Source organism: Microtus pennsylvanicus, chromosome 4, assembly GCF_037038515.1.
Source record: "Microtus pennsylvanicus isolate mMicPen1 chromosome 4, mMicPen1.hap1, whole genome shotgun sequence".
Classification (NCBI taxonomy): Eukaryota; Metazoa; Chordata; class Mammalia; order Rodentia; family Cricetidae; genus Microtus; species Microtus pennsylvanicus.
Window position 1 is genome coordinate 132866595 of NC_134582.1, and position 24155 is coordinate 132890749.

General features: G+C 41.0%; 2 protein-coding genes across 16 annotated transcripts in view; one reads left to right on the forward strand and one right to left on the reverse strand.

Moving 5' to 3' along the window:
• Cacnb2 (calcium voltage-gated channel auxiliary subunit beta 2) overlaps window positions 1-24155 on the forward strand; it is a 345264-nt gene that overhangs the window by 315870 nt on the left and 5239 nt on the right. For 10 of the 15 annotated variants that reach the window (XM_075970539.1, XM_075970541.1, XM_075970538.1 and 7 more), the window contains 7 exons: window positions 995-1131; window positions 4471-4547; window positions 8578-8711; window positions 11998-12078; window positions 12474-12532; window positions 19912-20021; window positions 23727-23878. In XM_075970539.1, the coding sequence (XP_075826654.1) occupies window positions 995-1131; window positions 4471-4547; window positions 8578-8711; window positions 11998-12078; window positions 12474-12532; window positions 19912-20021; window positions 23727-23878 (750 nt within the window). Of the gene's footprint in view, window positions 1-994; window positions 1132-4470; window positions 4548-8577; window positions 8712-8855; window positions 8876-11997; window positions 12079-12473; window positions 12533-19911; window positions 20022-23726; window positions 23879-24155 lie in introns of all 15 variants that reach the window. The other 5 variants (XM_075970543.1, XM_075970548.1, XM_075970542.1 and 2 more) reach the window with 2 other exon arrangements.
• Window positions 19280-24155, reverse strand: part of Nsun6 (NOP2/Sun RNA methyltransferase 6) — a 52251-nt gene continuing 47375 nt past the window's right edge. Inside the window, exon 13 of the mRNA XM_075970556.1 lies at window positions 19280-19298. The gene's annotated coding sequence lies outside the window, so the exon portion shown is untranslated. The remainder of the gene's footprint in view (window positions 19299-24155) is intronic.

A 24155-nucleotide genomic window follows, 5' to 3' on the forward strand; every position in this document is an offset into this window, starting at 1 on the left:
CCTCTTCCCCTAAGCTGACAATGACAGTCCGAACATTGGAAAAATTCACCTTTAATTAAGTTTTATTAGCTGTTCACATGTCACACAGTTATTCTGTGGAATACCACGGTGACAGTAATTCTTCCTAGATGACAGTCTGGGGGCACACGAGCTTTTTATTTTGATTTTTTAATTTACAGTTGGAGGAATTCACAGCAAGCTTATGAAAATTAACTGACAAGTGAACTAGGGGGCGAGAGGGAAGGAGATGCTGAGTGCCTACTAAGAGAGCTCACAGTGTCAAAACATGTAAATACACACGTTCAGAAAGGATGGCGAACCACTCTACAACAGGAAGTTGACTAACACAGGGACTTTATGATGCCAATACTTTGAGCAGAACCATTTTTTATTATGGAGAGAAAAAGGAAAAAAAAAGACTTTTGAGATGTTTGAGAATAGATTTAATTGAGGAAAATAAAATTAGATTGTGAAGATTCAAGATAAATACTTTACCTGCAAGAGATAAACTGTCAGCACAACACGAGAAAAACATGTGTGAACACAGTACTGTATGGTTATAAAACTGCACAGAAGTACATTTCGCTGCTACGAAATATTTCAGGTACACTTAATATCTCTCTCAATATTAATACTTTCAGTTAATTCCATTTTATTAGGGAAAGGGCTCCATAAGGCTTCTTGAGCTCCTGTCTTTTGCTAGGTATGGACAATAACCTTGGAAGCTTAGCACAGACTCAGCCTGGTCCTAAAGGCAGCACTGGGAAGGGGAACACAAGGGAACGCAAAGCCTTCATTGAACTGCTGGCTGAGCGCACCAAGCATACCTCACCCTTCTGAGCTGAGCCCATGAAGCTAAGGGCTTCTTGAATTTTCGTATTCGATGCATGCTTCTAACTGCCATGTTTCTCTCTGCTGAAAAAAGTTATAGAAGAAATCAATTCAGATCTTTCCGTGCACTAATTCATTCTAATACTTTTGATTTTGTGTGTAGAAATTTAATAATGACTGGTGGATAGGACGATTGGTCAAAGAAGGCTGTGAAATCGGATTTATTCCAAGCCCGGTCAAACTAGAAAACATGAGGCTACAGCATGAACAGAGAGCCAAGCAAGGGAAATTCTACTCCAGGTATGAGGAAAACACCAGCTGTTTATGGATAAATGCAGACAGTGCCCTCTCTTCTGCCCTGTTACTTGCTAAGAGCTGTGATTCTTATTATGTGTTAAGCAGATGCTGATACAGTTCATGGACAACCCTTTAAAAACACTCCATCCCTGCTTCTGATTTCTAGCCCACTTGAGAGAGAATCAGATTAGGATCATTAATAAAAGCAGCTAAGGTCACAAAGCATTAAGGTTTGCCTTCAGCACGGAGGAGACCCTGAAGTCCTAATCATTTGCTGAACATACTCAGGCACGTAGCAGCCACAGTGAAATCCTAGTGTCTGTTTGTAGCTATTCTGGGTGGCTGGGAGTTCTTTAGAGAGACCAGTCTCGGACATCACTGGCCAGTAGCAGCTTCTGTGGTCTGTTAGGTTCATTTTCACCCGTCAGATTCAATTTTCAGTTCTCCCAGATGTTGAGCGTGTAAAAAGACACTATGCATAAAGCACATTAAAATTGCCTTTGCGAATAGCGGTTAGCTGAGTTATATAATAGGCCAGGCCTATTACTCTGACTGCAGCTTCCTGGGAGGCTTAAGCTTCCCTTCCCTTCACCAAGACACTCCTTAAGCAGGCTTCTCATCCCTGTGGTGAATTTCATACTGAAGCCTGTATAGCCAAGCTGGAGAACATGGCATGCTTCTTCTCACATGGACGGATGGAGGGGGATAAAGAAGTCTTTACCTTCATGTAGATAACTGAGTTTCTGTTTTCACTCCTTTACATCTTGCTTATTTATCCAATGATGTCATAAACTATGTTGTTAGTGATCATACTTTAATGTTATCAGTATTTTTCACCTACTGTCAACAGAGAAGTGAAATAGAATATACCCAACCTAATTAAGACCAACATTTGATCATTGTTACACTCCCAGTATCTCTCAACTTATTCTACCGAGCTGGTCAGTTTTTCTGTAACTGTTCTCTGACTCTGCTGTTTGATTTTACTGTATCTCTTTAACAAACTTTTTCTAGTTATGAGTAAGTACTTGACTTGCTTCTGAAAGTGTTTACATTTGCCTCTTAACACTTTAGATATTTTGTGAGGACACAATCAGAGTCAGTGGGATTTGTTGTTGTTGTTTTGTTTTTTAAAGACAGGGTTTTTCTGTGTAGCTGTGGCTATCCTGGAACTTGCTCTGTAGACCAGACTGTCCTCGAACTCACAGAGGTACACTTGCCTCTGCCTACCAAGTGCTGGGATTAAAGGAGTGCACCACCATGCCAGGCTCAGCCTCAGAGTCAGTGTTTATATATATGATATATAATAATATATAATATATTATATTATAATAACATATAATATATTGTATATGATACATATTTCAGAAGATTGAAATTTGTGTATATATGTACACATATACTTATCCATATACTTATCTGTATTATATATGCACATATATATGCATATATGTATGGATATACAAAGATTTCAAAGTCTGACAAAAGTCAGGGCTGAAGAGCTGGCTCTATAGTTAAGATAAAAGGTTGCTCTTCCAGAGTACCCACATAACTGTTACCCACATGGTAACAACCATCTGTATCTCCAGTTCCAAGGGATCAGATGCCCTCTTCTGGCCTCCACGGTCATTGCATACAGATGGTATATTTACATATGTGTACACAAAACACTTACAAATAATAATGAAAAAGTTTTAAAAGGCGAACAGACATCAAAGGCGGTGATAATGGCACACGGTTCAAGACTTTGGCCTGTAGATGGCATTCAAGGACCCATCTGCCTCTGAACCGTTTAGGGGTTAGCAGCATCTGTCTAAAAGTAGAGCCAACTCATGCTTGAACTAAGGTGGGACTTAGGATTGGGGGAAATAAAACCAAAGGTAAAAGTCACAGCAAGGAAGTGCTTGGTCTTAACCATCAGCATCCTTGTGGAATTGCCAAAATGATGCTGCTGCAAGTTCTACTTTTTATGAGCTGTATACACTCCGGCGTGTCCTTATTGGATGTGCAGAAGTATTTAAACTCTTAGCAACATAGAGTAAAATGCTTGGGATTGGCTTTGTATATTAAAATGCTAGAAGACTTGAAAAACATTCAACCAATCAGTGAGGGCAGATGTTTTTCCTGCCTGCCAGTATTTAGTTTTGTCTGCAGTGGCCCTTGAGGCACAGCCGTGGTCCACAGTTCTTTCTAGCAAGACCCGGTCCATCCATGTTAAGAAGAGCTGGGCACTGTAGTTATCTTGCCTAATTCCATGGCATTTTTGTTCTGTCGACACAGTTCTGGGACCTTCATGTGTTAAGAGTTGACACACATTACACACATTGATATGTACTGGTGAACCGTACATTATACTAACAACTCCAAAGTTTCTAAGACGTAAGCATACACTCCATCGCATCAGAATCTTGTAAATTCTTTCATTTTAATTTACAGAATCTTGTAATTCATATTCTTTACTTTTAAAATCACACAAGATATCAGATGTCATTATGACATTTTCTTACAAGTATGTTTTAGTAGATACTCCTTTGCCCAGTTCATAAGTGTTGAATAAAAGCTTCACGATGCAACAAAGTTGAATCCTTCTTGCTAGTCTTGTTCTGAAAATGTTCACTATCAATTTCTAGTTAATTCATATTACAATCTGTATTTAAGTTTCTTCTTTTGTCTTAAAGATTGATAAATTGGGGTATCGCTATGATTTTCATTTACAGATTGCCATGCAAGGTATAATTAATCTTAAGATACTAAAAACAATCAATCTAAGCCAAAGGAACTGGTGTTAGCCTTGGGGTCTTACACCTTACCTACAAGCCCTCTAAAGGCAAAGGCAAAGGAAATCTCTTCTGTCTACCCATTTGTCATCTGGGCATGGAACTAGAGGACTGTAGGAATTATCCAACTCTTCTCCCAGGGACTTTAAAAAATTAAACTCTGGGGGCTGGAGAGATGGCTCAGAGGTTAAGAGCAGTGACTGCTCTTCAAAAGATCCTGAGTTCAATTTCTAGCAACCACATAGTGGCTCACAACCATCTGTAATGAGATCTGGTGTCCTCTTCCAGCATGCAGGAATACATGAAGACAGAACATTGTATACATAATAAATAAATCTTTTTAAAAAAACCTATTAAGCCCTGAACTTCAAAACAGAGACATCATAAAACTGTTTCAAGGACTCCAAGAATCTCCATTGGGAAATGACTGTTTGTTTCCTTGTTAGAAATACACATTTTTGGTTCAATTAAAAACTCAATAAATTTAGAACGTTTATTGAGCAATACAATGTTTTAGCATATAAAACAATTGTTAAGTTTAATCTGAGTTTTTGCTTTACTTCAGTAAATCAGGAGGAAATTCTTCTTCCAGTCTGGGTGACATAGTACCTAGTTCCAGGAAATCGACACCGCCATCATCTGGTAAGTAGGGGATCAGTGCTGACCATGGCCTATGCCTTTAGTGCTTCCCCAGACTCCATTAGTTATGTGAATTTCAAACCTTCAAATGTGTGAATGTATCAGGAAGAAAAAGGCCCCCGTGAAATTAGGGACAGAATGGGTAGGGTTTTTTTTTCTTGGTATTGAAAATCAAGCAAGGAAATAGCCTGTGTTGCTCTAAGTTATTACAGAAGTGACAGCTGTAATCTAATTGCATACCTTAGTCCTACTATGACATGTTGACAAGGGAAGAAAAGTTTTATGTGAGCTAGAATTTAAACTTCAGTTTATTTTATTGTAGTTTGCTTGATAAATTTGTCATTGCAAAGCTGAAGTTCTTCTATAAATACTTCCTGAAAGTTGAAACCTTTTATCAAGTCTACAAGAGCTAGTTCCGGGACGGGCACCAAAGCTACAGAGAAACCCTGTCTCGAAAAACCAAAAAAAAAAAAAACAAAAAAACATTTAGCAAAATGTTTAAGGGAGCAAACTCTGAGCACAAAAAGAACTGTCAGTTTAGGATCTATACTGGCTGGAAAAACTCACAGCAATTTAAAGACACTGAAAATTAAGCTAGTCTACTCAGAGTAGACACTGAAGGTCGTGCAGTATTAATACAGGGCATGTCTACCACGGTAGAGGAGGAGTCAGGAATCCCTGAAGGCCTCCACTCCTGACCTTGTTCAGATGTGAGGTTACAGGGATTCCTCTCTAGCCATTACAGACACCCTAACTATCTAAAAGGCTGTCTCTGAAGACTCGTAGGGGCTCTAACATGGAAGCAAGTTACATCAGCTAAAGCCCTGCTGGAGACACAGTTCTTCCATGCTCTCTAATAACACAACCTCGATTTGTGTTAATGCAATGCTGGAAAGCACCTATGTATTGAAGAATAAGTAAGTCAGCCTGAACGTAAAATAATATTTAATTTTGGAGTCACGTGTTATCATTACTAAAAGCCAACATTGAAATTGAGCTGGAAATAAAACCAAATGTAAGATGTACTATCAAAATATTTAGAGCTTAGGCTCTGTGATGAGTTTCATATCAATAGCTTGGTGGATCTAAAGGGAATCTTCAGAAAATCCTAGAGAAAATTTCCAAGTCCACTTCCAAGCACAACTAACCATTTCAGAGCAAATTTAGACTGGCCTCCAAGTGTAACTTACATTTGTTTTGCTTACCAGAGTTCCTAACTACAATTTCCAACTCACTGCTAGACCAAGGAAAAATTTGCAATTCCCATGAAATGGGGTAATCTCCAGTTGCACAACACGTAACTCACACTACACCTGTGCATAGACTTCATCCCCAAACTTGGCTTCACTTGACCCAAGCTCTAAGAGTAAGCTAAAATATGTTTCTGAGTTTCTCTAAATCAAAAGGGATGGGACTAGAAAGTAAACAATAGTGATGAATAATAGGTATTTATAAAATGTGGAAGCACTGGTCCCATGTAATGCTAATGTATGCTAAGGTGTGGGAATACAGGTATGTAATTAAAAGTGGGTGGCATCTCTCGGGAGAAGAATCCCCTGAGCTCAATGGCATGTATAGAAAACAGGAAAGTTGGAAAGTGTCTTTCTTAATGTGTTTTGAATATGATATTTTAGAAATCTTTCAGAATGAATCCAGACACTTCTAGACCTAAGTTAAAGCAAAAGGTCATCAAGTACTAAGCTGGAAAGGGATTTGGGACCCTTGGTGTTGAGGTGCAGGTGAGTTTCCATCTGGAGCTCAGGCTTTGCCTGGGTGGCTGAATATGTCATCCTTGCCAAGGCTAGACCTGTATGCATCCCATTCTTTATGATTTTCCAGTTTTAATTCCTTTAATTTCCTTTTAAACAAATCCATCTGATGACCATAGCAGATGAGATTTTGTGGAGAGACCCTAAAATCCAGCTCAGAAATGTCACCATAATGAAGGGCTGTGAGCTCTTGCATTTGTCGTGCTTTCTAGCCTCAGTTCCAATCAAGTTCTTGGATGGTACTGGTCCTTGAATGTGGTTTTCATAAGTCCAGTAGAAGGTAGCGAGTATAAAGTATATGGGAATACACCACCAGAAAGGAACCAGATTTGATGTTGGTTAAGACCCATTAAGAAGGAGATAGTAGCCTAGATCCTTGCTTTCCTATCTGGAAGTTGTTAATAGCAAGCTTCTGTATTGGGACTCACGACCTGCTTGCTTTCCATACTCTTCAAGGTAACACTTCTCAAGTAGCACCACACAGAAACCTTCCAACATGAGCAATGAATGCTATAGTGTGGTGTAAAAGTCTACGTTGAGCCCAAACACCTGAAGTTTTCATGACTATGACATTCCTCTGCAGATCAAGGTCTGAACCTTTAACTAATTAGTATGCAAAGACTGAAGAAAAAGAAAATCCCTACTCATAAAATAACAGAGTTGATATTGCAACATTGTGCGGATAAGTCAGGTGTTCGCCCCTGTAAAGACTTCTGAACTAATCAAACGAAAAGCAACTAAACAGGAAATCCCCAATATTCCAAGTCTGAAGCCTCTCGGATCACAGTAACTACAAAACTTCAAAATACCGTGCCAAGATCAGATGCTCTTGGGTCCTTTGAAAAGGCCAGGGGAGGCTTCTGTAGGCCTCAGCTCAGCTTGTATATCACAGGGCAAGGTAGCTGAACCTAAGCACCAAACTATAACTCTAACAGATTTTTTTGTCCCTTCTATCAACACATTAATGGGATTTATTAACATATTTTGCCCCAGGCTTACTGGGGTGAATAAATTTTCCTTTCTTCTGCTTGACCTATTCTTAACCATAAAGTAATTACCTAGCAGGCTCAAATCTGATATAGTTTAGAACCATGACCCCAAGGGCATGACCAATGGGGAAATGAAAAGAATAAAAAGAAGGCCTTCAGAAGGTACCTCACCTACTAGGTGGTGCAGGAATGGGTGTAACTCTTAAGGCAGGAGCGTTGGGTCTGCAACCTGGTACTGCTGGACTTCTGCCAAGAGGAGGCCACTTACATTCTGTGGGTTCAGTTTTTAAGTCTTAAAAACCAAGACTATTTGAATTGATCTTTGAAACTTACTATTCTGTAGTTGATAAAATTTTACAGCAATTTGATGTAGAAAGATTTCAGGAACTTGAAAATGAAACTATGCATCCTTTTTCCATTGACTAGTTTTAGAGCTGTATTTTCAGGCAAAAGGGTTTCAGAAGCGACAACAGGTCAAGCAACCAACCTAGAACCTTTACTCCTGAGGAAACAAGAGGCCTGTTCTCTTGGGCCTTTGGGCTCTTGCATTCTTCCTTAGAAGCTTGAAACTGTCTAAATCCTAACTGATTTTGATATGATGATTTCATTAATTTGGTGTTTCCCACTGGTCTTCAATCAGAATCTCGGAGGGCACACGCACACATACTTCCTTGAAACCACTTTAGTCCTGCCCATCCCAGATCACTCTAGCAATCATTTGCCTTCTCTATGATTTTTCTGGATATTGCCTGGATTAAGGGATTTATATTCTCTTGTCCTAAAATGTCTGTTGTAATTTTCATGAAACTTTTATGTGGTCCCCTTTCTCCTAACATTAAAAACCAACAAAATGAGAAGACTGAGGCCTATTGTATTAAATGTGTCCAGAGTACTTGTCTTTTATCTAAGAGATAAGCGAAGATATTGCACTGAGACCAAGTGCTTTGTACCTTACATTTATAAGCTAATATGGAGAATAGCAAAGTTTGAGATGAGACAGTAAAAAGATATTTCTTCAAAAGTACTCAGGAGATCAAGCACAAAACTGACTTGTGTGAGAAAGAGCTATTACAAGGGTATCTTTCTATCTAGTTAGATTTGATGGCATTGCATCTCAACATGTCTTACATTTATATTTTACTCTGTAATATGCTGCTCACTCGTGACAAAATCTTCTACAGTGGTTAGTTTATTTGCTTTCATTTTATTTTATTTATAATCTGCTTTTCCTCTCCTATCCACCTGATGACTTTTGAATTGTTTGTCTGTATATAGCTATAGACATAGATGCTACTGGCTTAGATGCAGAAGAGAATGATATTCCAGCAAACCACCGCTCCCCTAAGCCCAGTGCAAACAGTGTAACGTCACCCCACTCCAAAGAGAAAAGAATGCCCTTCTTTAAGAAGGTAACACAGATTTCCCAGCTCCTGTTGTCCACTTGCTCTACTGCACTGCGTCACAGTTCCGGTCCTGTTGATTGTCTGTGTCCTTTGACAAGCCAATAACACGCATGCTCTGTTATTCTTTGTTTCTTTTCCACGCTGCTGTAGCTAAGCAGAAGCAGAAATCGGTAAGTCGACATTGACATACCCGTGTTCTTCCTGCCACTGGCATCATTAGCATCAAGTCCTTCAGTTTCATTAAGTAGTCTTCCCAGTCCTAAGACAGCCTATCAATAGATAACCGAATCCATATATCTTCCACCAATAACATTCGGCCTGTTGAAATGCCGTCACAGTACTTATCCTTTTTGATGGAATAATATCTGCCACAAGGGATTTTGTTTAAACACTCGAAGATGTCCAACACTGGCCATGCTGTACAGCACACTTCAGTTGTACATGCTTTTATTGCCAGACACATAATTTATAATAAAGCATATTAAAGCAGTTATTGGATTCTGATTTATAATATCCAGATACATTGCTTGTAAATAACAAGAGGTTATTCAATTTTGAATTCAGTCAGTATTTAAACTTCTAATCCATTAGGTGCAAAATCTGCTGATGAACAAGACCAGTGGAAAACTGCAGGCTTGTTTTGGCGGTTTACTGTGAGTTTTTTCTATTGTCATATATAAACACTCTCCCAATAGTTTTGCCTTCTCCATCAGTCAGATTTCGGCATCTTATCTAGTAGACAATATGGCTGCTGGCCACATGTAGAGCCTTTTCCCTTGGCCAACTGAGACGGTATACTGATGCTGTGCCCTGACTGAAAACTCCAAGGAATTCCCAAGACCTTTTAATCCAAGTTTCCTCTCGGCATGTTTCATTGCCTTCTAGCACTATTTTTAAAAGACCTCCCTATTTCCATTTTTTTCTTCTCTTTTGACACAACACCTTCCATAGCCATTATGCTTTTAGACTTATAGCCCCTATTGTTACCAAGTCTGGCACAAGCATGGGTATTTTTGGTTTGTTTTTTTGATTTTTTGAGACAGGGTTTCTCTATGTTTCTTTGGAGCCAGTCCTGGAACTAGCCCTTGTAGACCAGGCTGGCCTTGAACTCACAGAGATCCGCCTGCCTCTGCCTCCCAAGTGCTGGGATTAAAGGCGTGTGCCACTACCACCCGGCCAGGGGTATGTTTTTAGCTTACACATGAAGCAAAATTTGTTCTTCCCTAGACTTTTATCAAATTAAAAGTCTTACCTCCACACACAAAATCAACTGTTTGATCTATAGATGTTAACAATAAGTTATACACAAAAGCATAAGCTTGGTTTTTTTCTTTTAAAATAATCATTAAGAAGAGAACTCCAGGCAAAATTTAAACACCTGGACTTCTGTGTTAACACAGAAAGCCCCAACCTGATTATCTTCCACAGGAGTGGGCCACCTCTTTGGTCCTACTTTGTCATCACAACTGTGGCTTGCAGCTAGGTAATTGCAGGTGTTTCTTAGACAGTCAATTACTCAGTCATTCTGGACTTCACGTGGCAAAATTGATATGACCATGCTCGTCAAAAAGTACTTTGTAGTTTTACCTGCCTGTAAATTTCAAAACATTAAAGAAATTTATCCTATTTTTTTTCACTAAAGAAGTAAAACAAAAAAAAATGGCTTAATCAAAAAGGACAGATAAAAATGTTGTCATTAGCAATATGGCACAGAGTATCAATATTCCATCAAATAAGGCAATTTCTAATGCTGCCCCTGATGGTAGAGAAGCTGATTGATGGCCAGCATGGGTAACCCTTTGCTAGGCTGGCAGTTACAGACTGAAGGAACCAAAGTCCTATCTAACACCGGGCCACTCGGATTTCTTAATAGCTGCTCTTTCACTGCTTGCAGTGTCTATCTCCATAGGTAATGGTGACAGTGGTGTTCTCACTGCAGTAGCGGAAGGATGTGGCTTCCAGGCACTTTCAGTACAAACCCAAGTGCTATGAAATACAATCGCTTAATAAATATGCTTCTGATGCCTGCGGCACTGGTGTTTGCTCTTGCGTTCCTTCTTCTGTGATAACGTAGACTCAGACGAGAGCTGGCTGTGTGAGCGTCCACCGCAATCGTCTTCCATGTCTTAGGTTGAGCGTCCACCCCAATCGTCTTCCATGTTTTAGGTTGCTTTCAGTGTGCTGCTTGTCTGGCTTTTGTGCTGTCAGTGTGCTGTGTTTGTCTAATTACACTTTCATTCAAATATGGATTTATCTTTATCATGTCTATTAAAAGGAAGTTTGGATTGCTAGGGAAAATTTTAAACAATAAGAGGTGAACAGCCCATTGGCGGTAATATCTTTTTCCATTTGATTACATGGTCTACAACTACTGGTGAAAGCTCATATGGACGCTGTTGAATTTGATGTGTGTCTAAGTAGCCACGTAAGCGAAAGAAAGAGGAAGACAGCAAGTCTGTGATGGGCAATTTGAAACAACAGTCAAATGATTTTTAGTGACAGAATGGTGCAAATAGTGCATGCACACCAGTTGATCAAGTTCTTATGATGTATGTCATGTTTAAAATATATTTTTCAGCCGGGCAGTGGTGGCGCACGCCTTTAATCCCAGCACTTGGGAGGCAGAGGTAGGCAGATCTCTGTGAGTTCGAGACCAGCCTGGTCTACAGAGCTAGTTCCAGGACAGGCTCCAAAGCCGCAGAGAAACCCTGTCTCAAAAAACCAAAAAAAAAAAAAAAGGTCAAAAATTCCCAAACCCTAGCCCTAAAGCTGTGAACAGTGGTGATAATTACTGTCTTGGCACTAGCATGCCTGCCAATTTCTGCTCCCTCATAATTTCAATGAAATTCCAAGCATTTGGTAGTGAGAGGCACAATGTTTAAAAACTAGGATTTATACAGGTAAGACCAACATATCATAGGCAAAGCTGACGGGGATTTATCTGTCATAATTAACCATGATGTCTTCGGAAGTCCAAGTGTTCCTGAAGAGCAATGGCTCACTGGCTAGTTGAGCCTGGTGTACCTAGTATACATTGGGCATGTTTCTATTTGTTCTACCAAGCAGCTTACATGCAAGGAAATTAGAGACTATGCAGTAATTTAAACCTTAGAAAAAGAAAGCTGCCAGTCTTTCATGGAGTTGATTTACTTGGAAAAGATGCAATGACGAAAATATTTAAATGTCTGAAAAATCAGTGTCTTGTATATTAGAGTTGAGAATAGTACCTTATGTACTAAGTATCTCAGACCCCTGCCTTTGAGAAGTCTAAAGTTGCCTCATCTCTTTGCAGACAGAGCACACTCCACCTTATGACGTGGTACCTTCCATGCGGCCAGTAGTCCTAGTGGGCCCTTCTCTGAAGGGCTATGAGGTGAGTAGGAGTTGAATTTGAGCGAGGCTCACAGCAGCCAAGCAGGTTGTTTTTCAGACTGTGGTGTGTTTTGTTTAGTGTTCTGATTTCCTGAAGGTTGCCATGGATACTCCTGCTAGCTCTAACGCACCACATCCAGGAAACAATATCAAATGGAGAATGTCTGCAAGCCCTGGCAAAGGAATCTTTTGTCACTGAAACATCCTAAGATCAGAAATTTTAATCTTGTCATTTCATTAGGGCTTGGAGACAGGAAACGTGGCAACCACACTTCTTCCAAACGTGATGCTAAGGTTTTCAACTGTTAATGAAGAGAAGTAAACTTGGTTCACATAATCAGTAACAATTATTTATCCTCAGGTTTCCTCACATTTTAATTTATTATCCAATTACAGGTCACAGATATGATGCAAAAAGCACTGTTCGATTTTTTAAAACACAGATTCGAAGGGCGGTAAGTGTTGCAAAATGCTGGTTTTGTGTATTTTTGTTTTGAAGATGGTCAAACTCTGTGGGGCAGATAGTCGATTTCAAGGGTAAACTGTTTTGGTTTTCTGGACAGGAAGTAGGCTTCATTTAGTGCAATTTGATCCCATGTTTGTGTTGCGCATCCTCATCCCAGGATAGTCCAGTCACTGCACATGTGTCTGTAAGCTGACGGTGGCTCCACCTCTGCTCACCTGCAGTTCACGAGGCCCTAGTTCCTTGCTGCTGCCCAGATATCACAAGCACACTTTCCCTCCCTTCCAAAAGAGTTTACCATCACCTCCTTCCTCATCACCCTTTAACCTTTTCTCACTGCATTTTTCCATGGTGAACTTACATCCTTGCTTCAGGGAGGAAACGGGCAAGCCGGGACTGACACAGGCCTGTAACTCTAGTACCTACCTGACCTGAGGCAGAGGAATATGGCCAGACTAGGTCTCATAGCTAGATTCTTTCTGGAGGTAGGAGGGTTAGAAGCCAACAGAAGGCATGAGTTACCCCCACAACATTTATGTCTGCCTCGATGTTCTGCATTTCCCCTTCCTAGGGTTTTCTTAGCAATGGTTAACTTAACCCACAACCACCTGGGCACTAGACCACATTCCCCATTTCCTTCCCACTTCACAACTCAGACAATGATCTCACCATCCATCCCTCTCATCAGTATTTCCTGTCCTAAGGGAGACGCCATTAGCTATAGTTATCTCTCTTCACACTTAGCCTAACATCCTTCCCACCTATCACCCAGCTGACTAATTTTCCCCTTCTTCATAGAGAACTCACTGGGTTGTTCATGCTGTGGCTGCTTTCCTGCTTTCATATCCACCCCAGTTAGATTTTCCCTGACACCCACTTCCTCAGCATGATGGGTGCTCCAGCCAGCTAGGCCCATGTCCACATCAGTGTCTGTTCCTTGCTCTTCCCTCTGGTAGGAACTTTTTCTTCACGTCTCTCCTGGTAGCACAGCCTCTCTCCCTTCTCCACTTTCCTGGTGTTCTTTTATGCATATGACTCTTTGTTATCCTCTCCAACAAGAATGTGAGGGAGGGTATTCACTGGATGACGAACTCGGAGCTCTCGGTGCCTGCAGAAGCACTCAACATGAAAAGGACAGCTGAGTGCGGAAGTGTTGTTTGCTGTGTTTTCTCTGCTAGAGAAATGCAGACACATAGAAGCCACTGTCCCTAACTCTTGAAGAGCCATATGGAAATTTTAAGTTGAAACATGTACAGCAAAACAGAATATAAATACAAGGACATCCCAAAATGTGTGTAGACAATGGACAGATAGTACAGAGAAAGGAGAAGTCAACAGATTTGAGAATTTTGCTATCCAGCAAGGGTTTAACTCTTCTAAAAGCTCACCAACCCAATCAGAGGAGGACATGGCCAACAGACGATGGAAAGGAATGGAAGGTACCAAGGCATGAGGCAGTATTATGAATAAAGCAACCCAGCTAGAGGACCTACAAAGGAAACTGTCATTAATAGCCATGGGACATACCTCAAAAGTCCTGGCCAAGATATGGGACTCAATCCTTTCCCTCCTCAACTTAAAAAAAAAAAGTAAAAAAGAAAGGGACTGTAGCTTTACAGAGGGTAAAGGCCTACAGAGAGGGGGAATGGAACAAGTCTTCTGGAAGGGGGGAAAGTGAATATGAGACACAGTTTGTTGGAGAATGATATGGCAGTGGATCAGTTGGAGAGTGGCGATGGTTAGTAGGGGTCAGGCCAAGTTTAGCTTATGGACACTGGTACAGGAACTACAGTATCCCTGACACAAACACACTACACTGACATGACAGATATCTACTTAGATCAAAGTGAGCTGAAGGACACTATTTCCTGTAATCACAGAGACAACAGAAATCATGTGTAACTACTGAAAGACTGACAAATCAAATAATCGATGGGTATCACCCATTTACTCGCCAATGGACTACCTTGAGCGTTTATGAATCTGGATCTCAGACCTATTATCTATGGAATCACATAGCCCAACTTATTTTATCTGGGAAGAAAATAAGTGAAATAATACAAGGTAGGGCCAACCTATCGTTTGTAGACAAACGTATTTTCCATGTGCATCTTACCTTGCCCATCCTGTACTGCACTTCAACAGTCTGGGCCTGTGGCCATTCATTAAGGATTCCCAAGGGATGTCAGAACCCATACTGTAGCATTTCCAAAGACATAAAACTTTCACCTTTACTCATGGGAGTATATCCAGGGTAACTGTCTCATTAAATGTCTTTAATGTTGGCAAAGCAAGACAGAAACAGAGACAGAAGCCTCTGGGGTGTGTACACAGGGCAGTCTGAAAGAGAACTGAAGTACTCTTTAGAATCCACAGAATGAGTTATATTTTTAAAGTGTTAGGGCCACAAAGGAGGGGTGTGGTGGGAATTGTTGGCAAAAGTTTCTAGGCTATCAAGAATTGTGGTATTAAGCTCTCACAGTCAAGAACATTTGTGGGTGCTCAGGAGAGCAGTCAGAATCACTGTGGGCCATGTAACAGTTTGTGCCACATCAAAGGAGACCTGCCTCAACCCTCTTCTTTCAGTTGCTAGACCCAACTAGTTTTTCATGGAAGCAAAGCAATCACTGTTACTTTTAGGATAATAACAGGTACATTAACAAGGAAGTGGAGAAGAAGGGAAGCTATCATCTTGGGTAGACTTGGCTTTCTTCCCTGGTGACTTTCAAAATGTCAGTTGTCAGCCCTGAAATGTTTGGGCTATGCACTGAATCGCTACAGGAATATTAGACACTGTTGTCAGATTGTTCTGTGAAGGAGTCTTATTGAAAATCAATAATCCTGGGAAACATTACATCACTTTATATTCTGGTGTAGGAGATTTACTTATACATGAGACAATGTCTTCAAAATTATTGGTTTTATAACCAAGCTGCAGAACAGAATTACCCGACGTACACTCGGTGGGAGTTGGGTACAGACCAGGCTTAGTGACACATACCTGGAGTTCCAGTACTCAGGAGGCTGCAGCAGGAGGAGCTCATTTGATGCCAACCTATATGACACAGAGTGTACCTTGTTTTATTTTGTTCTCTCATACATTACATCCTGACTGCAGTTTCCCCTCCCTCCACTACTCCCAGTCCCTCCCTGCACCTCCTCTCTCCCCCAGATCCACTTTTCCTCCATCTCTGTTAATAATAACAACAACAACAACAATAATGATGATGATGATGATGATGATGATGATGATGATGATGATGCAGGCCTCCCTGGGACTTCTACTAAACATGGCCTAAGAAGTGACAATACATACCAAGACTGGATGAGGCAACCCAGTAGGAAGGGTCCCAAGAACAGGCAGAAATGTCAGAGACACCCCTCACTCCTACTGCTGGGAGTTCCACAGAAACACCAAGCCACACAACCATAAGGTATATGCAGAGGACCTTGATCAGACCCATACAGCGTCACTCTGCGCTTGTCACTTCAGTCTCTATGAGCCCCTGTGAGGTCCGCTTAGTTGATTCTGCAGGGCATGTTTAGCATGGTGTACTTGACCCCACTGGCTCCTGGAATCCTTCCTACCCTTGTTCTGCAGGGTTCCTCTGGCTCCACCTAGTGTTTGACTGTGGGTCTCTGCATCTGCTCCCAGAGTTCACTGGATGACATGATGCCCCTCTGATGACAATCAGGCCTAGGCACCAGACTATGACTAGAACAGAATATCAGGAAGAATCATTTCATTGAATTTTTTGTCATTCATGTTTGGTTCTATCCTGGGTCTCTTGGCTGTCTGCCTCTGGTTCCTGGCCATCAAGGTAGTGTCAAATATGGGCTCCCTCTTGCGGCATGGGCCTCAAGTTGGACCAGTCATTGGCTGACCACTCCCACAAGTTCTACACCCCAGGCCACCATGCAGGCAGGACAGATTGTAGGTAAAAGGTTCTGTGGCTGGATTGATGTCCCAGTCCCACTGCTAGAAGCCTTGTCTGATTATAAAAGGTGGCCGGTCCGGGCTCTTTATTTCCCATTACTAGATTTCCACCACACTAGATTTCTTCACCTCCCCCACCAATTCCAGTAAGATATCTCTCCCAGTACTCTCTCCCTCTGTCCTTAGATCCTGTTTTGACTTAAAAAAATTGCAGGGATAAGATATGAAAATCTCTATTATTACATGCTTACATGGTGTATATGCATGGGTTGAGGACCACTACTCTAAACCTAATTATCCCCAGAAATTTTGCCCTTAGATTTTCAACTACTTGGGGGCAGAACCAAAAAAATGCCAGTTATGCCACCTAGAAAGCCTACCACACAGGGAGTCGAGGTGGTACTGCTGTACCTCCATGATGGGCCCCATCCCAGGGCAGCTGCCTCCCTTTGGCCATCAGCATCAAGTGGTACTAATGTTTAGGTACTTGTTCTCCCTTCCGCCTGGAATCCTCTTCCCTCAGTATCTACCTGACTCCTTCCTTCCAGTCTACAATGCCACATTAATGAACCGTTCCAAATTTCTGAACACTAAGACGATACCCTCCATGCTGTTCCATGTCCATCCTCACTCATCTCCCTTAAATTTTAAGTGGCACTTGTCACACTTCTCTGCCACCTTTGCTCCTCCATAAAAGTTTAAATTCTAGAAAATAACTTTTTATGAGATGGGGGGTTGTCATCTTATTATGTTGACCAGATAAACACATCTGGCCCACATGAGGTTATAGCAGGTATTCTGAAATATGCATTCTAGAATGATGACTTGAGTAGCGATAGGTTCTCTGTGCTCAGCAGAAAAGGAATCCTACCATATAACGTACCCTGGAGCAGCCCCAAGGGTGTCACTCCACCTTACCATCTCACCTGAGAGGACAGCATTTTGTGCTAACCTCCTGGTATACTGCACACCACCCTTGGGGATTTCTTCCGATTGCTATTGGGTTGGTGGTCCTCTATCCTCAATCCCTTGTCATCTCTCAACCTTTACCCTTCCATTTCAGCCAAACACACCCTTCATTCATATCCCTAAAATGATTTTTCTGAAGTATCTAAAAAAGCCTTTAATCACTTAGCTTATGGTGTGATGGTTAGGGTTTTGTTGTTGTTGAGACAGGATCTCACTGTGCAGCTGGGGCTGCCCCAACTGATGGTGTGATGATTAGGGTTTTGTTGTTGAGACAGGATCTCACCATGTAGCTGGGGCTGTCCTAACTGATGGTGTGATGGTTAGGGTTTTGTTGTTGTTGAGACAGGATCTCACAGTGTAGCCGGGGCTGCCCTAACTGATGGTGCAATGGCTAGGGTCTTGTTGAGACAAGATCTCACTGTGCAGCTGGGGCTGCCCTTGTACTGGACACCCACATGCTTCGTCTTTCCCACTACTGGGATGGCAAGTGTGCCCTATGGTGTGTGGCCATGGGCAGGGGATTCTGAAGGCTTTTGCTTTGTTACCTTCTGGCCCCACTGTTGCTCTTGAGAAGTTTAAAGCCCTGATTTCCTCTGGAAGTTTTTTGGTTCCTAGTGTAATGGGATTTATGTCGGGTATGGATTTTAATCAGTGCTAGATGCTTTTGGTATAAAAATCCAGACTCTGAATCTGGAATTAATTCTTTAGCTAATAACTATTTGGGGTTTGAACTGCTGGGCAACTCTTTAACTTTCAAACTTTACTTTCCTCCTCTTGTCTCTTTGCTTTTATTCTTTCAGAGACGCCATCTTTTCACTTTTTATTTATACTGTCATTTTTTAAATTTCCAGAAATCTTCTTATTCTGAGCTTTAAAAAATAATGTTTCAGTTCTATGAACATAATTTAGCCTTCAGAGGGTTGTTTCTTTTATAGCCTCTTGTGAAAGACATTTACAAAGATGCCTAGTGTTGCTCTTATCTTTAAGAATGGGGCAAACAGGCATGAGCAGGAAGGTCTGCACTCATAGGTGGGGCTTGGCAACTGCATGTTTCCCTGTAGGACATTCTTGACAAGTATTTTATGGAGGAGACGTCTGATGTACACATAGTTTAGTCATTTGGCTGTTTGTCCAGAGAAGCAGCCTCTTTTCTGATACCTAAAAGATATAAAATAACAAACATAAGCTGGGATTCAAAAAGACGAAGATGGGGAAGTTGAGGATTTAACATTCAGAATCATTTTTCCCTCTTGGCATCTGACGTTCTCAGCTCCTCTTCTCTACCTATAATACCTGAGTCAGGGGTCCTTGGACTTACTGCCTATAGCTATAGCTAAGTCTCTGGTTTTATACCAAATAGATAAATAATTCTTATTAGGCACTTGATGCTCTGGAAGGTTCTGACTTTGGGACTTTTAAACCAAGCCTTTTGGTTGTAGTTTTACTCCCACCAGCTTCTTCAGAGATACTGCAAGCCTTTATTTTGTCTCACATTTTTTCTCCTATTTGAATATTCCCTGAACTTTCCTGCACTTTCCCACGTGCAGCTGCTTCCAATTTCCAGCTTCCATGAACTACCACTGCATTAGTTCTGCCCGTACGGAGCCTTGCACTTTATTACTGCTGTCGTGATGGACTGCACGTGTTCTGCATGCCGTGCTGCCGCCATTCTGGGTCTCACTCACTAGTTCCGCCCGTACGAAGCCTTGCACTTTATTACTGCTGTCGTGATGGACTGCACGTGTTCTGCATGCCGTGCTGCCGCCATTCTGGGTCTCACTCACTCTCCAACCCCGGCGCCAGATTCTCAGCTCCCTCCAGGCTGGCTGCCTTCTTCATGCACGTCACAGCACTGCAAAGGTGCCAAGACTACAGAATTAGGAACCTCAGTTCAATTTATTTAAAGAGTAATTTTTGGTTCTGTTTATAGTAACACAGGGTTTTAGATAAGGCTGCTTGTAATTTCTTTTTTATTTATTTTCTATCAGCAAATGTGAGTCTCTTACTCAGACTTGGTGAACAATCAGTAAATGCTAGGCAAAACAGGTGCATAATAAATGATTGCTTGTCTTTTAAGTCTGTTTTGAAACACGTATGTTTCAAAATATACACACACATGAATATAGGTGAATGCTGATACTTAACACATGTGTATTTGATATTGAATGTATATGAGTGTTTTGTCTTCATGTATATATGTACATCATGTGTGTACCTGGTGCCCATGGAGGTCAGAAGAAGACACTGGATCCACTAGAATTGGAGCTACAGATGGTTATGAACTACCATGCCAGGATGAGGAGCCAAACCTGGATTCTCTGCAAGAACAACAGATGCTCTTAACTGCTGAGCCATCTTCCTGGCCCCTCATGTGTATAGTTATATATCAGTCATCCTTTAAGTGCTAGACGTGACTTCTGTTTTACTAGATTAAGAACCTTTGGCTTTTCTCGTTTCTCCAACAGGATATCCATCACAAGAGTCACTGCTGACATCTCCCTCGCCAAACGTTCAGTATTAAACAACCCCAGTAAGCATGCAATAATCGAAAGATCCAACACAAGGTCAAGCTTAGGTAAGTCAGCCAACACCAATGAGTTCAAGCTATTCAAATATGTCTTATCTAATAGTAACAGTGAGCAGATCTGAATAGAGAATAAGTCCAGGTACTATATAGAAAAATCAGCATCAACAGCTAGTCTGTCATCCTAATGACTTGAGTGTAAATTATTAAGATAGCATAAGCCAAAACATCCCACCTGCCATCAGCACTGTGGTTTGTTTCAGAAATGTTCACGGAATAGTTACAGCAGTAATGAAATCATTTTCAAAACCATGTTTTACCCGCTGAGGCTGAAAACAGAGGAAACAGGATAACAGAAGTCAGTTCTTATCTGTTGTCTGAGTTGCATCAATACTTTTCTTTGTAAAACCAGCATGGGGAGGTTGATGTATTTACAGAGAGGTGACTGGAAATTGTTCATTAACATACAATGATAAGATAATATCCAGACCTTCCAGCAGCTACTACAACATGTCCTTGGTGTTTTAATTACTGGTACACTTTTAACTAATATTGTTAGGCTTTTGGTTTTATACATTTCTAAAAGTTGTGGGACATGTTTAGGTTCACTTAATTTTTAACTTAGGCTAAATATGGAAAGCCTTTGGGAGGCAGGGTTTACGTATACAAGTTGCCCAATTACTCTGAACTATAATTATATAAATAGAAAAACAAATAATAACATTTTATCTTTTAGTAATACTTCATAAAACTCTGTTTTGGTGACTGAAAGGCTAGCTCAATGAATTAAGGGCACTTGCTGTTCTTGCAGAAAACTGGAATTCAGCTTCTAGTATATACTGGGGAACAGGGATCCAACACCCTCTTCTGGCCTCTATGAGCATGCATAGACATAACACATAAACTAAACTTCCTTTTGTCTCCTAATAAGCCCTCCGAGGTAACTCTAGAGGCATAGGTCTGGAACTATACTAGAGATGTAGCTGTGGCAGCACCTCTCACCCCAGCACCTTCAGACGATGGGGCAGTAAGAGTAACATTCAAGAGCAGCCTGGGCCATACGGTGATACCCCGTCTTATAATTATTCTTTCTTTCTTGAGAAGAAAAATGAGATAATTTTTACTGATAGTAATCTCTTATTTTATCTAGTACTTAAGAAAATTGTTACAAAATTATCATTTCATAGATTTAACCAATTAAAAAAGAAGTCAAGCAATTTATTTACAGAGACCAATTAAATCAACAGCAGGATAGACTGGTTTAGGCTGCCAAAAACCTTTACAACTACTGGTGGTGTAGTTTTTTAAATGCCTCTTCTAGCCATAGATCTTATTGAGCACATACTAGGTACAAAACAACGTGCTAAAGCCTGAAAGACTTGATGCAGCCCCTGTCCCCAGGAGCTCAGACAGCAATAAGGTAAATAAGAGACCCGGGGGTGTGGAGTGAGCGCAGTGTTCCTGAGCTGAACCCGGTGCTGAAGAGCTAAGGCTGCAGCAGGTATAGGCCCTGGGGAAAACTTCCACAGGCAGTGTCCTGAGCTGAGACTTGAAGCTTGCAAGCATGTAGAAAAGGACAAAAGTTAAGAAGGAGATGAGGTGATGTTCTGAGACAGTGGCAATAATTATAAGAGGCTTCTGGACAACATGTGTCACTTTGGCTGAAGTGTATCCTTTAAAGAAAAGGGAGGTAGAAGGCAATAATAAAGAGGTAAAGTAAAACATGGAGCTTGCTAAAGAGCTTGTTCTTAAGGCATTAAGGAACTGTTGCTAGTAAGTATTCAAGTATTCAAGGTGTCAGGGTAATAGAAGCAAAGAACACAAAATGTAGCTATAAGATCACAGAGTTGGTCAGTGGCTCATGAGCCCAGGCAGCAGAAAAGAAATTGAGGAGGGCATCAGTAGACACAGGGAAGGCCCCTGGGAGGAAATGGCATTCCAGCCGGGGCACCTGCAGAATGTTTAATGCTGGGGACACTTGCATCAGGAGTTACAAAGCTAAAGAACTATCTGCAGTCAATATAGTTTTACACACAATATTCATCTTTCCACCCACAGATTATTGGTAAACAAATCATAGACATATTTTACCAAATAAATAAACTACTATCTTAATATGATAGAGTCCATATATTGTAATTCAGCCTCTCAAATCTCTCATTTTTCATTAAAAAAAACTTTTTCTTGAAAAACTGAGCTACTTATTCTGAAGGTTTCTGGCGGTCTGAATTTCTCTGACTGTATTACGTTATCATTTATCAAATTGTTTCCTGTATTTCTGATAAATTAGCAAACTTCTGAGCCAGATCAGATGGTAGATGTAGTATTTATTGTAGCGAGACTATATGAGCCAGATCAGATGGCAGATGTAGTATTTATTGTAGCAAGACTATATGCATTAGGGGTGCTGTATGACCAACCATTATTTTGAAGTTAGTATCTCAAGTGACTAAATTGTGGTTTCTCAAAGCATCCAAGTAAAGAACTTGATGCAAACAGTTAGTGACTTGCCTACTAGGTGAGTTCAAATCATCTTTGGAAATGCTCTGTCATTAATACAAATGAATCAAAGAAAGTGGAGGCATGTCTAGGCCTCAGGTGGCTGGTCCGAAGAAGTCTTGTGGACTTAACCTTTCACTTTCAGTCAGAACTACAAGCTCCATGCTGCGCTTTACAGTTCAATACTGAATTATTAAAATGTAAAACTTCAGGGTGTTTTGTTCAGCTACATTTTAAGGCTGAGCACCCCATGGCCAGCAGAAGGCACACTAGAGTGTGTGGAGCATCCCCATTATCACAGAGGTTCAGGTGGGGGGTGCCGTAGTGGGATCCTTGCAGAGTGTAAGGATTGCCATTTATGCGATTTTACGCGATGCTTCTAGTGGGAAGCTGCCCTTCAAAACAGGAATGTTACTAGACCACTTCTTTAGTTTTTGAGACTTTTAATTTAATTACATTTTCTCTTACCTTTCCTCCCTCCAAACCCTCACACACCCCTCACCACTCTTTTAAATTCATGCTCTCTCGCTCTCTCTTGTTCTCTCTCTCTCTCTCTTTCCCCCTCTCTGTTTTTACAAATTCTTATTGCACGCATATATGTATATATACACATATATATTCTGGGTAATGTCAAAAGCTGTACCTGTAATGTCTCACCACCATGACTGCCCAAATGTGAGCTGAACAAGGAGGAAACCAATGAACATGACAAACTGGGTGGAGAAAAGTTTACAAGGTCTCAACCCTACCCAAAGAAATGTAAGCAACTGAGGAAAGCTAAAGACAGGAGAGGCTGTCCTCCCCAGGGCAGAGCACGCCAGTTCATTGTCCAGTATCAAATGGTCAACCCTGAAAACATATATCCAGGTAGAACTGTATGGAGTGAAGGGGTTATTATACTTAAGACGATGTTATGTCTCATTGGTGGAAAGTATGAAGTATGGCTTGGGCTAAATTTCTAATGGGTACCCTTCCTCTCTCTTTTTATGTTGTACATATTTACATAATGGATGGTCCATGCACATGCGCAAGGAAAGATGGTACATTTGATGCTGGCTGAAAGAATAATTCCTGGAGGACCAAAGGTGTGAGCAAGCAGCCCTTGCCAAAGGACACCTTTCATCATCAAATTGACTATAATCATTAAAATAGCAGCTGACTCTCTGGATAAAGAAAGAGTGTACCATTTTACTCCAGCTTACTGTAGTTTTAAAACATGTCCTTTTAAATAAGCTACCTCTGTTTAACCTTTTGCAGCCGAAGTTCAGAGTGAAATTGAAAGGATTTTTGAACTTGCAAGAACACTGCAATTGGTAGTCCTTGATGCAGATACGATTAATCACCCAGCTCAACTCAGTAAGACCTCTTTGGCCCCTATTATAGTGTATGTAAAGATTTCTTCTCCTAAGGTAAGCGGGGTTGCCATTGTTTTTCTATATTCAGACATTACTGCAATGTGCTTTCTGCTCTGATTTCCAGTAGTCACAGGCTATGCCTTTATTATGAACATAGGGTTTTTGAGAACACCCATACTAATCAAGAAGTTTTAAGAGCAGTACAAGCATGGTTAGTGTTATGGCTGAAACCAGTGGTCTTAAGTGTGGGCCGTAGGTCACTGAAAGGATTTCAGAGAGTTTCTAAGTGGAAGCTGCTTCCGTGAAAAAATTAAGATGTTGCTTCCTTTCA